Source organism: Macrosteles quadrilineatus, unplaced genomic scaffold, assembly GCF_028750875.1.
Source record: "Macrosteles quadrilineatus isolate MER2022 unplaced genomic scaffold, UCM_ALF_1.0 Scaffold_2__2_contigs__length_208266976, whole genome shotgun sequence".
NCBI lineage: Eukaryota > Metazoa > Arthropoda > Insecta > Hemiptera > Cicadellidae > Macrosteles > Macrosteles quadrilineatus.
Window position 1 is genome coordinate 166,954,231 of NW_026542595.1, and position 18,095 is coordinate 166,972,325.

Consider the following 18,095-nt stretch of genomic DNA (forward strand, 5'->3'; position numbering starts at 1 on the left):
AATTTATATATACTTCGTCATCGTCTCAGTTTTTTGCTCTATAAAAATGTACGTACGTAATCGTTCAATAAGTCCATTCTAGTTCTAGTTTTGCACCCCTTCAACAGTAAGTATTTCATTACATTCTGTTACAATTTTCAACGAAGTATTAGGTTAACATTTTAATTGTATTAATCAAAAAAGGTTATTAGCATAAAATTCGGTCCAGTGACGTAATTTATGTATGTTTTTATCCATACCGTTTCTGTTATAATATCCGTTGATATATCCTAATTACAAAATACATTTAGTACAAAATCAACCCCCCTTGGCATCTTAAACTCGGATACGCAAACAATTAATTGATGTCCTGTGTTTTAAGAAGTTTATTGGTAGAATAAATAATTTGGTTGGTACCAGGTCCCATTGAATGTCTTAACAGTATTTTAGTTTGCTTCATACGTTCTACATTCTTCACTTAATTTATCTTCCTGGCGACTTGTCGCGTGATTTATAATGTTACGGTTTTCTAATTTTTATCTTCCCAGAGTTACTAATTTCTTGCATATTTGAAGACATCTGAAAATATTATTTTTATTTTTATTTCATAATTGGAAATTATCATCACAACATCACTGCAACACAACTTAATAATTTAAAATTTCTACCATGATTAATTGTTGACAGTAGGGTACTTGCAGAATTTACAGATCTCTATAGATTTTTTTATATCAAGTACCTCGCCTTCTTTAATTTTGTTATCTCCATAAACTATTTTTCTAACAGTGATTTTGACGATGTCTAGCTGTAGTATTAGCCCGAAGCCCGTCATTAAGTTAATATTACGAAGCATATTGATTGTGGATTTTTTTTGTAGCTCCAAAATGCTATTTTTTAATTTTGTCCATAAAATATAGTTGTATGATCTTTTAGCGAATTTCCCATATAGGGAATAAGCTATTACCGTAGTACTCATGGTAAGACCTAGACGCGGGACCGATTTTTTTTTCATTTTGAGGTCCCTAGAGGCCAAAAACACCATCCGTTCGAATTCATATATATATATATATATATATATATATATATTTATATATATATTTATATATATATATATATATGTGTCCGTTAGCGCGATAACTCGAGCAAAAATGATCCGATTTTGATGAAATTTGGTACTAACGTGTAAACCTACGTTTATTCGAACGAGTTCGCGATCCAGCATAATCGGACCATGGGAACAGGGGTTTATGGGGTAAAAATGTGTTTTTCCCATTTTTTACCCTAAAAACAAAAATATTTGCAATTTATTTCTAAACCGTTTTGTAGAGCTTAAAAAAAGAAATAATTTAGTATATTGAAGCGCTGTTGTATGCCTAACGGTCACGGAGAAAATTCAAAAATAGTTTAATTTAAAATTCCCATGTTATTCTTATGGAGAAAATAAAAATTGTTTTAGTTTACTTGTTTATGGATATATATTGATAAAATTTGGCAAATTTATTTATTTCATCCCATACTATTCACGTATGGTCAAAAAACACTTTTTACCTTCCCCGTAGCAGCAAACCTAAGCACTTGTTAAATTTAATGTTATTTAAATAGGGAATAAATATGTATTATTTATGGAAATATTTGAGTAAAAATGTAATCAGACAAGTTGAAATTCGCTTAGTCTGCAGGTTTGCTGCGGCGGGGGTATTTAATCTTTACATCACAAAGAGTTTTACATTAACTATTGTGAATCCAAAAAGATATTTCAATCTTCTCAAACAAAGATCGCTACACTACACTACAGGATATAATTTTTTTTTAACAGATGGGAGATTCAAAGAACTATATTATCCAAATCAAGGACGCCTACAAGAGGTATGGGAACAAGAATGTGATCCTTAGAGGATTGAACATGTCAGTTGAAAAGGGAGTTATGTAAGTACAAAAAATTGACTTTGAATAGAGCTTTTAATCAATAATTAATTGTGCCATTCAATTGTGAAATTTGTAGTGTGTTGTGATGTCTTTGGTTCCGGTCACGTTTTAGCAGGCTGAAATTGAATTTTACAGTTCGTGTTTGAATAATTGGTTATATAATACCAAAGGACTATATTAACATTTTACAAAAAGTATCAAGTAATGGATCTTAATCCAACCTGAGAATAACGGTCATGTAAATACCATAAAACCGAGTTCGTAATAGGCATTTGTCAATTTTATCTGGGTCTCATATAGGTATCAATAAAAATACAGTTTTGTCTGTGCATTGCGTGGAATCATCTCGTCTTAATTTTTTTTTCGAAAGCCCAAGAATCTATTATCAGTTTTTGTCTGTCTGTGTGTCTCGCCAGCCAAAATGGCAATCCACGCTGCCAACTCCGAAAAAACTAGATCGCCGCCAAGGGCGCCAAGATCAAACTCTGATTCCCGTGTATAATTTTTAAAATATTTTGTAGAACTAAGTGTTAGTTTACTACTATCAGTTGATGATACAATGATGGAGACAATATGTTGATGTTGTATTTGCAATTGTATTGCAGTTATGGCCTCCTAGGGCCGAGTGGGTGTGGTAAGACGACTCTGTTGAGTTGTGTAGGAGGTCTTATCCTCCTGGACTCTGGATCTATCACTGTCAACCTGACGTCACGCAAACAGCTGGGATACATGCCTCAGGTATGTAACATTATACTGCAGACGATACTTAAGACAAGGTCAGTTTTTGTTCTTGTTGTTGCAACTATGAAACCGAGATGCATGACAGAATATCATTAATTATATAGTCTAAGTGTAAGCATTGATTATATGCTACACTAGACACGGCCTGCCTGACATTAGACCCGTTTTAAATTGGGCTTAAACCTAGGAGGCAGAATTGTATCCCCTGGATTTGAACCCCACCCAGGTCCCAGGCCAGTGAGCCTCATATTCCCGACCTGAGGAGTGCTTTTGTTCATAAATATTTTAACAATCCCAAATTTTTAACCTAAAAGAGCATAAGCCGTCTTTAGAGATGTGAGGATTATTGATGCCACCGCCCACCTCCCTTCCTTGTCTGTGCATCTAGCTAGACAGGATAATTACGTGGTGTTCATCTTGTACATTATTTTTATCACATACAGTAGAACTCCGATTTGAATCAATTGGGACCAGACCCCATTCGGATAATCGGAGTTTTACAGGAATTCCGGGAGTTTCCCAGAAAAATCTTAATTTTCGGTACTAAATGAACTTTTATAATAAACGAAATTAGAACATTTTTACAGTTTACAATGCTCATAGCACAAGTGTACATGTTCTTAAGTTAAAAGTGTTCCATCAAAGTCCAAAATTACACACTGGCTAAATTTGTTTAGTACTTAACAATTCTTTGATATTTTGCGAATCTTATTATTACTGTAGCTTTACGTTTTTAAAATTGTTGAAATAAGCAATTCGGATAATCGGCGATTCGGTTAATTGGAGTTCGGATAATTGGAGTTCTACTGTAATACCTTTTTAGCTGACTTTCTTGTAAGTTTGTCAGTGTATGTCAGGGGGGTTGGGTCAAATAAAATGAGATCAGGTATAAATTAAGTAGGTAATTCCTTAAACTCACACTTTAACACAATCTATTTAACTTTTTGTTCAAACAAGTGCACAAAGATTGATACATAACACAGTGGCATTACAACTCCTAATCTAATCATTTCTACAGGATATTGCTCTGATGGATCTTTTCACAGTATCTGAAATATTACAATATTTTGGAAAAATCAACGGATTGCCTTCATCAAAAGTTGAGGAGAAAGGACACAACCTTTTAGAACTCATGGAGCTACCTGCAGAGAAATTCTGGACTAGAGTCATTGGAAGTTTGAGGTAAGATTTTGCCGTGTTTTAGGTATTTAACTAAAAAAACCATAACTACAACCTTACTTGGAGTCGAAGCATGAAAGTGTCCTGTTCCTCAAGAGACAGAGGGAAATTTTTCATAGGATAGATGAAGGACTTTTCAATAGTGTATCAGCTTCTTTTGATCGTACCAGTCCTTTGCATTCCAAGGAAACAAATGAGACAGCCGTGCATATAATCTATGTTGTTTTTGGATATTTTAAAATTTTATTTATGATTTGGGTTCATTTCACTAACTTGAATTTGCGTTGAGATAACTGTGAAATTTGGGTTTAAGATGTATAAATTCTTCATTCCCTTTCATACTTGATTGCTTGAACTAAAAGGAACCGAAACTTACTGAGAGCTATGAAACTCATCCTGTACTCCTTTCTCATTACCTCCCTCACGGAAAATTATGCCAAAGCACATCTAAAAGCAGCAGAACAGTATTATGAAGCAACAAAATTCAGATTATTTTTTTAGAATTAGTTTGAAAATAAAAAAAATTCTCTGGAGAGAGGTTTTTAGATCGCCTAACTTACTAAGTCCTGTCCCAAAGTTGGCACTGACTACACATCCTGTAATACCTTAAATCTCAAAAGAGTCAGGTTGAAATTATAGTCCTTATCCTTTTCTGGGTCTAACTCCAGTGGAGGTCAGCAGAGACGTATCTCACTGACTGTAGCTCTTCTGCACGATCCTCAGCTGTTGATTCTAGACGAACCTACAGTCGGGCTCGACCCCATCATTAGTGACAAGTAAGTCCTGTATCATTCATCAACTATAAATACTACTAAGTCTTGATTTATCTTTAAAATTGAAAACCAAACATTAATTGTGTCTCAAAGTACTTTAACTGTCTTTACCTAAGATGCTTGGAGGTTTGAGTAGCTTATTTGATAAAATAGCATTCAAAACCATCTTAATTGACAAAAACCGGTTAATTAATCTACATTTTCATGTTTTCAGGTTATGGAAATTCTTTACAGAAATTTCTGCAAAGTATGAAAAGACTCTTATTATTACAACACATTACATAGAAGAAGCCCGCCAAGCAAATATGGTTTGTCTTTGAACTAAAATAATGGATGTTGTTGAATTTTTTTATCAGTTACAAATGTTAATTTATAACTTAAACTGTTGAAACGTATATAAAAAGATTGTTTAAACACATAGTTTTACTACTGAGTACTGACAAACGTTCTTTCTAAATAACTCGTACGCATACTGAAATATTCATGAATCTAATGATTAATCCACGATTTTTAAAAAAGGTTTTAACAAAAGTATAGCTTGTTAAATGAATTTGTTTTCTCAAATTCATTATTCTAATACAACAATAATTAGGTTCATTAAAAGTATTTTGACAACTTTAGCTTGTTATACCAAATAGAAAAATTTTTCTGTCATGGCTACATTAGGTAGGTAGTTTGTTTCTAGAAGAATAAAAATATTATTTCCATTTAAAACTATTAAATCTCAGAATATTGTTTCAGATTGGATTAATGAGAAGTGGAATTCTCCTGGCTGAAGATTCTCCAACTAAACTCCTTGAAGATTTTAAATGTAACACTCTTGAAGATGTTTTTCTGTTGCTCAGCCACAAACAAAGTATAGTGTGCATTGAAAATGAAGAGGTACGGCTTGACTATTACATTTGGATAATTCTGAGAACTCATGCATGTTATTTAATCTGACAAAAACAATAGCGTTAATAACTGCAACACTAAATCCAGTCAGTGTCTTAAAATAACAACAAACACAAACAAAATACAACCATATTGACTATAAGCACTGACTATTGGCATTGACTTTTGGATGGGTACTGAAGTAGACGTCCCATCTATATGGACCAGCTGTAGCCAATTTTTTGGTTAACTATCAGGATCAAGCTGTAAAATATTAAGTGATACCTTGCTTATACGTTTCAATCTTATTAAATAAATATTAATTTGCTAATTTTACTACTGTATTTTAAAACTACAATGAGTTTTGAGTATTAAAAATGACAAAGCTCAGGAATGAAATTGTTCAAGTAAAACTAGTCTCTGTTTTCAGAGTTATCCGAGTAAATCGCTTACAAAAAAACCTTTTGGTGATGGTACAATGTGGGACAGGAAAAGATTGGGAGCTCAGATCTTCAAGAACACTTGCTGGATCAAACGAAACATACCGTGAGTAGATTTTGCTTTAACATTGTTCGATTTTAGCTACAGCTGCACTAGACAGGAAGGGCTATGTGTCGGTGTCGGACATTTTCAGATGAATGCTCGCTTAGTAATCAAATAGACGCATCAACTCTAGGTACAATATGATTTGACACAAACCAGAATATAAGCTTCTGATGTATCCCAAGATAGGCCTATCTATTAATTTGCCAATTCCTTTTTTTATGTCTTGACATGCAGTGTTGCATTTCCTGCTTGAGATCTCACTTTTGGAAGTTCTAGCCACCACCACATACATGTTTCTGGCAATGTCCTAACCATATCCATCAAGTATTGCCATCCCATAGAATTGTTCTTCTCTTTGATATGTCTTCTTCTTCTGTCCTGTCCGTTTTCTCTCTTGTTTTTGTAGCTAAATCTTTAGTCGCCACTAACATTACTACTACATTATGTTACTGCTTTAAACAGGAGGAACTACCAATTTAAAAGACCACCTTTTCCATTGGTACAGCTTTATTTAGTTGCAATGAAACAAATTGCCGATTGACTGGGAACCTTTTTGTGGGTTGAATGTCATCCATACTGCTGTAGTTATATGGTTCTGAGCTGGGAAGGAACGTAGCTCTCTAACGTTTCTTAAATCTCATGATTATGAGTTAACAAGGTCTATTGCAACGTATGCTATTTAATGATAAGTACAAACTTGATTTGATATATTTCATAAAATAAAAAAAATACAAAAACTATTTGCTTCATCATTTTATTTATCTAACTTATGGTGGCTAAAAATCTGTGTCACCACAATCATGATCAAAGTGATTGGATTGTTGAATATTTTCAAGTCATATTGATGTTGAATATTGTTTGTGTTGATTCTGTTGAACTGACAGCATTGTGATCATGCTAAAGTTGATGGTTCTACTACTGTTTACTGTAATAGTAATAAATTTCCCAGAATGCTTTGTGCTGTTGCAGCATCATGTTGTTCATGCTGCTGCTCCCCACTCTGCTGATCATCTTGTTCTGCACCGTGTACTCAGACTACCTGAGAGGAGTCAACATTGCTGTTGTCTCCGAGGAGATGTTGCCAGGTACTTGCAGTCACCCTCCAGAATCATCCCCTCCACCTCGCAAATGCAAACCTGACTCCAGACTCAGTTGTAGAATCCTTCCCTTGTTCCGGGAAACCACTGGCTACACTCTGGTGAGTTGAATTTTTCAATCACATCAGTTTTGTATAGTTGACATTCTTAGTATTAAGAAATATTACTACTTGTTATCTTGGAATATTGTTAGACAACTACGAGGTAGATATTTCCACTCCATTGTTATAATACTTAGGATGGACAGATGGTTGACGACGATGGAAAGATCAAAAGCAAAGCATGATTTATTGAAAGAGCTCTTGGTTTGCAAACTATAGTTTTATGTCTTTATATACTGTCACAATGTAAGAATAATAATTCATGCAAGCACCAGGGCACATTAGGCACAGAGTAAAGAAAATAAGGTGGTAACTTTGTTACTGTCCAAGACCATAGCTTGCTCTTCAACCAGGACCATTTAGTAAAAGCACAATGATAAAGGACAGCTAATTCCTCTGAACCATCCAAAAGCTACAGACCTTTTTTCCAGGATTGAACCGCAACTTTCTTATCGTTGGCACACACTATAACTTCTTTCTTAGCTATTAAAAGCTAAGGAGAAAATAATACTTCAACAGCAATGTGCTGTATGATGCTCATTTGACCAGTAGCGGCGATTGGGCTTGAGAGGTGGGGGGGCGAAATCTAGATTTATTGTTGATATAATTCTATTTTATAATTTTAATAAATATTCCTTATGAAAGTGGGGGGGCGACTGCCCCCCCTAAACGCCGCCTCTGCATTTGACTACATAGGCTGTTTTCTTTTAACTGGCTCATCTAGTCCATTTGCTTGACAAACTAAAGTCATTGCCAAGATAAATCACATTTTTATCCATCGTGTACTAACTTTCATTTGACAATCTGCGTGGTATGCAACATTTATTGTACTTAACTACGACTTTTTTACAGTGTACATGAAATAATTTGATATATGAAATTGCTTAGGTGGAACACAAGACTTTAGAGTCAGCCAAACTATCAGTTGCTAACGGTGAAGCCAGGGGTCTTATCCACTTTGATAAGAACTACAGCTGGTCATTGATAAGAAGGCTGGATTCTGGACCTCTGTTTACTCCTGATAGATATGTAAATGCCAGTCTGATCAAAGTTTACCTGGATATGGCAGGTAACCATTCGTTTACAGATGTGTTCTCTTAAAATATATAAAAGTTTGACAGGGTATAACCTAACCACAGAATTGGAAAATTAAATTGTCAATACACTTTGGTTTGACGTTACACAGCAGTGTACAGTTTATATTCACTGGATTTATAGATTAAGACATAAGAAAAGAATTGACTAGTAAAATACCCCTGCCAATCTGCAGACTAAGCTAATTTCCATTTACCTGGCTGGATTTCTACTAAAATAATTCCTAAAAATTGTCAGATTTATTTCCTATCTAAATAACATTAATTGTTAGTGAGTAATTAGGTTTGCTGCTACAGGGAAGATATTGAGGTGTGTTTTTTATTGAAATGTTTATACATGATAGCTTAGTATGAAATAAAAAATAATCCAAATTTTGTTAAAATATATCCATAAACAAGTAATCTAAAACAGTTTATTTATTCATCACAAGAATAATATAGTAATTTTAAATTTACAATTTTTTAAATTATCTCGGTAACCGTTGGGCATACAACAACACTTCAATATACAAAATTGTTTCTTTTTTTAAGCTCTACAAAATAGTTTGGAGAGAAATTATGAAATATCGTTTTTTTGGGGTAAAAAATGTGAAAAATCAATTTTTACCCCATAAACCCCTGTTCTCATGGTCCGATTATGCTGGTTCGCGAACTCGTTCGAATAAACGTAGGTTTACAAGTTTGTAGCAAATTTCATCAAATATGGATCATTTTTGCTAGAGTTAAATATGAATTTGAACGGATGGTGTTTTTGGCCTCTGGGGACCTCAAAACGAAAAAGTAAATCGGTCCCGGGTCTGGGTCTTACCATGAGACCTACAGAAATAGCTTATTTATATGGGAAATTCACTAAAAATTAACTAAAACCGAGAAATCCTGTAGGGGATTTTTTTAATATGTTCAATAATAAATATCATGTAAAGAGTAGTAGCACTGATCACTATCTCTTGTATAAATTAAAATATAAGATTATAATACAATCATTTGTGAACTATAAAATGCTTAGGATTAATTTGATTTGTGTCACCACACAGAAACTAGTCATGCCCAGTAACATTTTCTTATTTAAGTAAAAAGCTTGCTACACTTACTGTTGTTTCTTTTTACAGAAGTGACAGTAGGTTTCAAAATTCGTAAAGATATTATAGATGGTTTTGAAGAACTCGCAAAAGTTGTAACAAAAGAATGTAACTTCAAAGTTGGATCCACGGGTAGTGTTTTAAAGGTAAAATCTATTCTCTGTTGTACAGCTATATGTTTAACTATATTCAATTTTTGAAATGTTAAATGAAAGTTACTTTACTTTTAAACTAGATTCACCAATGAAAAAGTTTTAAGTGAATGTACTTGGAATAGTATATTTCACTACGTCACAAAAGTGGCCCATTTCGGGGCGAGATAGTGTTTTACGTACGAGTCTAATACGAGCATGGGAAACACTATCGAGCCCCGAAATGGGACTTTAGTAACGAGTATTGAACAACACTTTATATCACGATAAAAAAAACTATTTCATCAAACTTATCTCTATAAAAAAAATTATCTAAAATTTTGTAATCTATTCATTTTTCTAATCTAAACACAATATGGCCATACAATAAATTTTAGTGTAAAATTCAGCTGATTGCAACTTTGTTATTGTCAGGCAAAGTATTGTTTGTGTAGCGAAAGTAATGTTTGTGTCAGGAAAAGTCAGCTGATCACTATTTGTTTTTGGTGTATGGAAATTGAAGATTTTCGATGATCTCAGCTGGATGGAAATGGTCTATTTTCGAATACAGAGTGATGAAAAAATTATTTACAGTACCAGCTCTATCTTTTAACCTAATTGTGAAGTAATTATTTACAAAAGCCAAATTTACCGTTATTTAAGGGGAAAATATTGCATTTACAGCAGTACATGGATGTATAAAAAGCAATGTGTGTATCAATAGTAAGTAGTCATTACTAAACCTTAAGGTTTGTATGATCACTGGATAAATATAACCCTAATACATTTTTATCATATTAATTAGAAATAATAATGCTGCACTTTGATCTTTGGCTATATGATTTTAGTTTGAGAAACCGATTCATGGGTTCAAATCCCCGAGATTTATAGATTCTTCAATGCCTGGTTTTATTATTCCGTGAGTAATTCTGTTCTTGTATTGCTTGGTAAATTTTAAGTAATGTAAGTTTACTTCCATTGCTGTCCTTGTTTATTATTTTCTGTTGTTGGCAGACTGTGTTTTAAAATGTTTACACTATCATCCAGCAAAAATGTCTGAAAGGACGTTGGGCAAGTTTTTGGTCACACATGTTTCTAATCACAAAATAAAAATTGAATTGAAAATAGAAGGTTAAGAGTTTTAGTTGAAGGAGTAAGTCATAGTATATAAGTCAGAGAGAACCAAATAAAGATTCATGGATTTCAAAATAGTAAATATGATATTATTTTTTGGTGAACAATATTGATAATGTTGTATTGGTTATACATTTTCAGATTCGTCTTTTATTTGACAACTTCCTTCTCATCTTCTGCTGTTGTTAGTGAGAAAAATTCTGGTTTCTTGGACAGATGTTTGATAGCCGGTGAGTGGACTAAAAATAATCTCTAAAGAAAGCGGTTGTTTTACCATAGACTAACCAACACAAGTCGATTTCTCATCCCATTGTAAAATTAAGCTTATTTTTTATGTCTGTTTTTTATGTCGGCAAAGTTTTGTTAATATTTTTTTTTAGTTAATTTTATGATTTACTGTTTGGTTATATTTAGGAGACAGGTTATTGTTTATGATGAGACCGTTTTGTTTGTTCAAAGGAGGTTTTAAAACTGAAATAACGAGAAACAAATTGTATACAAAATCACGATCCTAGAGACACTGGACGGAACTATCAATAAAATTGTCTTCAGCTGTGAATCTTCATAATGATAACTCTACTATAGTTTAGTTCCCTAACTACTTTTTTGCTTAATGTATATTTTGCACCTGATTTACATTTTGTGTTGATCTTAAATAAATAAAATTACATACTTCACTTTTGATACAGCATCTTCAGGGTGCATTTTGGTATTTATTCGAGTGTGTATAATGATTTTGTCTTTGTTTCTGCTACCCTGTTGCCGCATTTACAGTGAAACATGTAGGTAAAGTTACACCCATAACCAAGTTCAAATTACATGACAAGGAAAATTAGGTACCATTATATTAGTCATTACATTAATCCAGGAAACAAAGGACCTCAACGATTATTTTGATTTTCATACCATAACCAACTATAACTAACTAACGGTAACTAATTCTAACAATGTATTATTATTCTTCAGGTGTCCATCATAATGAAATTCTATTTGCCATTGGAGTAACTCAGGTCTTGATGGTTATTGGACAGAACATTCTAATATTAACAATTGCTTACGTTGGTTTCCAACTACCGATGGAGGGTAGCTGGTCTTTAATTTTGATCTTCTTTTCGCTTGCTGAGATACAAGGAATGTTGTTTGGTAAGTAGGTTTAATTATACAGTTACTAACTTTTACAAACATAAAACTGTGATGAAATAAATTCTATAGTTGTGCCATTTAAAATTTTCCTACAGCTATGTAACAAAGTGGGCTTTCTTGCCTTTTTAGGTATTATGGGTTTTATAGCACACAGAGTAGATGATTCCTGCATTTACTTACTTTCCCTCACTCATTTTACTTTGTCACACTCATTTTACTTTCCCCGCACTTCAGTATTACAACCAAACAACACCAAAAATGTGAAAATAATAGGCCTAATATAGATAGACATAAATGAAGGGAAAATCTTAGGCTAAAAAATATAGTTTATAGATGCACACTATTCAACCACTACGCTCATTATATTCCTAAATTTTCAAACTTAACAAGTTTTAATTTATTTTACTCCGAGATTATGGCTTTTGTTTTCCTCTAAGCTCTTGTAAAGTGTTGTACAATTAGTTAAATCACACTTCTTGAGTAAAATAGTCTGAATACTTGTAAAATATTTCCAGTATTATCAAAGTGCATAAAAACTCATATGTAATTTTAAAACACAATTTTCAGGATTCTGCCTTGGTACGCTATTTACAGAAGAGAGAAATGTTACATATTGTGCTGTCGGAACTGTAACATGCTTGTTCTTCACTTCCGGTAAATATATCAATTAAACTAGCAGAGTACCCGACCTTCGTACGGGATTGGCATATAAGTATAAAATGCTATACTATAGTATTACACATCTACCATAGCCATAACATTCTACCACTTCACCTAAACAATAGAGAAAAATAAATTGTAAAAGATTCGTAAAATATCACAAATGATTCATGAAATTAAAAACATAAAAGTAACTGTAAACAATCCTACTTTGACCGTTCTCATTGCATATCATTGTTTTTGTTGTTGCTTAGTTCAAAATAGCTGTTTCCATAAATGCAAAAAGAGTAATAGTGTTGCACCCTGTCGGTAAATCTTATAACTTTTAATGCTTTTGCATACCATAGAACCAACTTTTTAAGTTGAAACAGCTGACTAAATTCTTTTATTCCCTTGAAATATGAATACTCATAAGGTTTACATGGGGAACCACAGAGCCACTGGGGCAGAGCCCGAAAGGATTTTTGAGATAATAATATGCCTATATGTTAATCGGGAATGTTAGCTATAATCATGCCAAATTTCAGCCCAATCCGTCCAGTAGTTAATGCTTCTTCAAACAAACAAACACACTAACTTTCACATTTATGTTATTAGTAAGATATAGTAATCATTCTTAACATAATGATAAAAAATCAGTAAAACGTAATAATAGTTGAAAAAGAAAATAGTTAAAAAGCTAATTAGATTTTTGATAATGATCACACATTTTTGTGGATTCAGTAAATTTATAGTTCTCTTTTAGCGAATTTCCCATATAGGGAATAAGCTATTACCGTAGTACTCATGGTAAGACTTGGACCCAGGACCAATTTACTATTTTTTTTTTGAGGTCCCTAGAGGCCAAAAACACCATCCGTTCAAATTCATATATATATATCTGTCTGTTAGCATGATAACTCAATAAAAAATGATCCGATTTTGATGAAATTCGGTATAAACGTGTAAACCTACGTTTATTCGAACGAGTTTGGGAACCAGCATGATCGGACTTTGGGAACAGGGATTTATGGGGGGTTTTATGGGGAAAAAATTGTTTTTTCCCATTTTTGACAGAACATAAATTAGCAATTTCTTTCTAAACAATTTTTTAGAGCTTAAAAAAACCAAATAATTTAGTATATTGAAGTGTTATTGTACCCCTAATGGTGACGGAGAAAATTCCCAAAAATTGTAAATTTAAAATTATCATGTTCTTCTTATGAAGAATAAGTAAACTGTTGTATTTTGCTTATTTATGAACATATTTTGATCAAATTTTGAAAATGCATTTAATTCTTACTAAACATTTTACTAAAAAAAAATCACTTTTTTACCCTCCCTGTTGCAGCAAACCTGAGTACTCGATAAACTAATTCTATTTAAATATGAAATAAATGTGATATTTTTAAGGATACATTTTAGACTAAATCCAATCAGGTAAATGGAAATTCGCTTAGCAGGTTTGCTGCTCCAGGGGTTTTTAATTTATGAATTATTATCTTTTAAAGTTAAATTTACATACTGTTGAATCTCAACAGCTAGATTAAAGTTGTGATCAAATGTATTTCTCCATTTGTTTTCCGCAGGTATGTTCTGGCCGCTGGAAGGAGCCCACTGGGTCATACAGAAGCAGATGATGTATTTCCCCATCATGATGGCGGTGGAGAGCTACAGAAGTATCACAATCAGAGGCTGGGGTCTGGCAAATCCGTTAATACCAGCCTCCATACTGACTAACATCGGACTCGTCATCGTTTTACTTCTACTTTTCATGTTGATAAGCAAACATAAACACGCTTGAAATAATATCCGTAGATATGTTGAATACATAACTGTATTCTGTGTTTAATGTTTTATTCCTTTCACTGTAGCAAAAATTGGCCATGGGATCAAATTTAATTGTGGTACAACTAAAAATACTACAAAGGTTAAAAAACTGTTTAAATAATAAGTCAATTAAACAAAATCTTAAACATACTATGAATATTTTTAATGTGATTTTATGTGTTAAAAACTATTCAGCACATTGTATAAGGATTATAAAACAGAAGTCCAGAGCTAAAAGGTGGGAAAATATTACTAAGAAAGTATACCATTGCCTAGACCTTTCCAAAATTCGGACACTAGGGTTACACTAGAAGGGAAGAGGAGATTTTCAATTTGTCTGATTGAATTCTTACTAAAATATTTCCATAAACAAGTCATATTTATTCCCTATATAAATCAAATTGGATTTGAATGTTTAGGTTTACTTCTATGAGGAAGGGAAAGAGTGTTTTTTCATAAAATGTTAATAGTATATGATTAATATAAAAATAACATGTTTTTATTGAATTGCTGGTATTTGTTTTTTAAAGCTCTACACAGAGGTTGTAATATGAAAATTTGAATTTTTTGTTTTGTTTAAGGGTACGAAATTGTAAACATTATTATAGCCTTTTTACACCCTGTTTCCAAGACCTAATCTTGCTGGTTTGTAAAAACTCATTCAAGTATCTAGCCCTACACGTTCATGCAAAATTTAAAAATTTAATCAAACTAGGACCAAAATAACTCCATTGTTTTACGGACACTCATACATAAAAATACAAATTTTTACGAATAGTGTTTATGACTTATTGGGACATCAAAATGAAAAACTAAATTGGTCCCAGGTCTAGGTCTTTCCGTACCAACTAAGGTAATAGCTCCTTCCCAATAGGGAAATTTGCTAATAGAACCAAACCAAAGATTGATCAACAGGAAATAGAATTTTTCCTTATTTTTTCTAGCTACCAATAGCAAAGAAAATGTTGTAAACAAACATTTCCTTAACCGATCAAATAAAAAAAAATGAGACCTATAATGTAGTGTTTAAGTAATAAGTGGTATAATTAAAATGATATAATTTATCCCATTGACACTTTTAGGGCATTAGAGAGTGTCTGCTGTACAAAAATGATTTTTTCTTAACTGGTCTAATTACAGTAGGCTTAGCTACTATAGAGGGGTAAAAAAAATCTTGTCATTTACTCATCATAATTATATTTTAATATAAATGATCCACATCAAACAATTAATATTGTCAACATATTATAAGATACTCTAGTTCACATAAATACACACTTAATCAATTAAAGGAAAAACAAACATCACAAAAAAATACAGACTTAACTATTAAATCAAATTGGTTTAAATAACTTATGAGCAATTAACTAAAACAATTATCATGTCATGACAAGGCACATGTTATGTTATATGTTTTTACTTTCAAACAATTGTTTAGCAAGAGCAAGTGCTAAAAGTTTGTTTAGTTTTTATGTCAATACATGATAGTTTTAATGTAGCCTATGCTGAAAAAATATTACATTTTTGTTTCCATTTCAATGACATGATTCAAGTCTATATTGATAAGAAAAGTAAAAACTATATTAAATAAAAAAAAAAAACGTTTATTTCCTATGATTGTATATCATAAGTAAATGTATTAACAGTAGTACATTAATTTCATAATTATAGGGCCTTTTTGACAAAAACTCAAGTTAAAAAAAGGTTTAAAAACCCGTTTGGTTCGTATGATGAAGGCCAATCAGGCTAAATAATTTAATTCAAGAAATCCAATTCTTTGAGCAGGTTTACCTTCAATTGTTAGCTCCTTAAACGGGTTCCATCTTGTTTGGCAAATATAAACATACATCTGTTACCAAGGTGTTATCATAGGTCGGGACCAAAAATAAAGTACATAAGTTTACAATACAGCCTACAACAATGTAACAATAAAAGAAGTTGAATTCAAAAAGGTTTAAAAAAAGTTTACAGGGGAGAAAGATTTCAGCTGGTGTCATCCTCAACTCCGGCAGTTCTTTTTACCCTAGTGATATAGGGATACCTTAAGCCCTACATCATATTTATGTTGAAAACAGATATTTTCACTGCAGTAAGGAAAAAACTTCCTTAGGTAAATTTATGGTGAAATTGTTATGATTGACAGATAAAGTTTACGACTATTTGAGGTTGTGAGTCAGTTTAATCTTTATGTGGCCTACAATTATTCGGGTCCGCGGAATTAGGTAACTCTGGAACTCGCTAACCCCATGTTAAATGCCCTATCTTCAAATTTGGTCGATGAGAGGAACTCGCTAACTTGTTCGGTTTCGGAATTGGCTAACTCCGGAACCCGCTAACCCGCTCTAAAGCCGGGTTAGCGAATTCCGTCCTCGTACGGAAGTCGCTAACTCGGTCCCTCGGCGGAACTCGCTAACTCCCAATCAGAAGCCTCGCGGGCCGTCCAATGGGAGCCAAGCACGAATATTTTTGGCCAGTGTTGCCGAAAGTGTACTACCTATATTGTATCGGTACCATAATGTCGTATCCTACGATTAATTAGGAGTAAGAACAACGTAGTCGATAAAATAAATATATTTGGAAGTATGTTTAACATTATTCTTATGGTTATTAGGGTGGAAAATGCATTATAGTCTTACCATAGACTAACCAACACAAGTAAACTTTACATCCCTTTGTAAACTTTGAAGCTCGTTTTTCGTGTCTAGTTCATGTCCGGTGACACTGATCGCTAGTGTCGACAAAATTGTGTTTCTATCATTTTATAGTTAACTTCATGATTTGTTCCTTACTGTTTGGTTATATAACTAGGGGACGTGTTATTAGTTGTGATTAGAACGTTTTATTTGGTTAAACGAGGTTTTAAATTACTGAAAACAAGAAACAATTGTAAACAAAACACGACCTCTAAAGACAGTGCACCGGACAGAACTAACAATACAACTGTCTTCAGATGATCCATAAGGATTAGCAATGTACTAATATAAGGGAGTATGTTTTATATGTGGGTTTCTTACTTAAATAGTAGCTTATTGGTATGAAAAAGATAAAAATGCACATTTAATTTGGATCTATTACATGTTATGAAATATCTATTTTCGTAGTCCGCCATTTGTTTCTTTTATTCGAATAAATACCATTTTGTGAACTTCTGCAAATAAAATTTTTGAGTTCGTATTTTATATACTGGGCTTGTAGTAACCTTAAATCATAAATCATAATAAAATTCACACGTTAAACGTCATTACAGAATTACATTGTAGTGGTTACGTATTTTTAAATAGAGCTATTGAATTTAAATAAATATTTATCAATACATTATAAAGTGGTAGGCCTAATGTATTCATGGATTGCATTAAAAGTTGGTCTATGCATAAATACAACTTGTAAATTTCTTTTATCGTAGGCTATTAGTGTAGAACCCGGGTCATCCTCTTAATTTTGTTGAATTAATATTAATTTTACGTCTTTCAGTAGGCTTACTTTTTAAAAGTCTGGAGTTTTTTTTTCAGGCTGGTTCTATCTTATCCAAAAACAAAGCTATTGTCTATTGTGTAGCTCAGTACTTGGGAACAGTGAACCGAGCAATGGCTTGCTATAGTTTATATCGTTTGTGAAAGCAATAAAAAGGAAACCCAACACTCAAATCAGGAAAATCTGTCAATTAGTTTATTAAAAATCGTGAATTAAAATAACCCTGTCACGTTTTATTATATGAATATTATATCTTCTCCTATTTTTTACTAGTGGTGCTTAGGTGTACAATCTAAAAACTGTTTTAAAACATGTAACATTATTGCTAAAAAATTCAACACACTTTAGAATTAGGCAAA

General features: G+C 32.6%; 1 protein-coding gene across 1 annotated transcript; it reads left to right on the plus strand.

Annotated features, from left to right (window-relative positions):
- Positions 1-1,795: 1,795 nt before the first annotated feature.
- Positions 1,796-14,242, plus strand: LOC128985122 (ABC transporter G family member 23-like). Its single transcript, XM_054404503.1, has 15 exons — positions 1,796-1,905; positions 2,511-2,643; positions 3,665-3,828; positions 4,494-4,601; positions 4,813-4,906; positions 5,340-5,480; positions 5,902-6,017; positions 6,987-7,215; positions 8,104-8,284; positions 9,419-9,534; positions 10,368-10,438; positions 10,795-10,883; positions 11,620-11,796; positions 12,364-12,450; positions 14,025-14,242. Exons 1-15 carry the CDS (start codon positions 1,796-1,798, stop codon positions 14,237-14,239), a joined length of 2,031 nt encoding a protein of 676 aa, XP_054260478.1. The 3' UTR covers positions 14,240-14,242.
- The last annotated feature ends 3,853 nt before the right edge of the window (positions 14,243-18,095 follow it).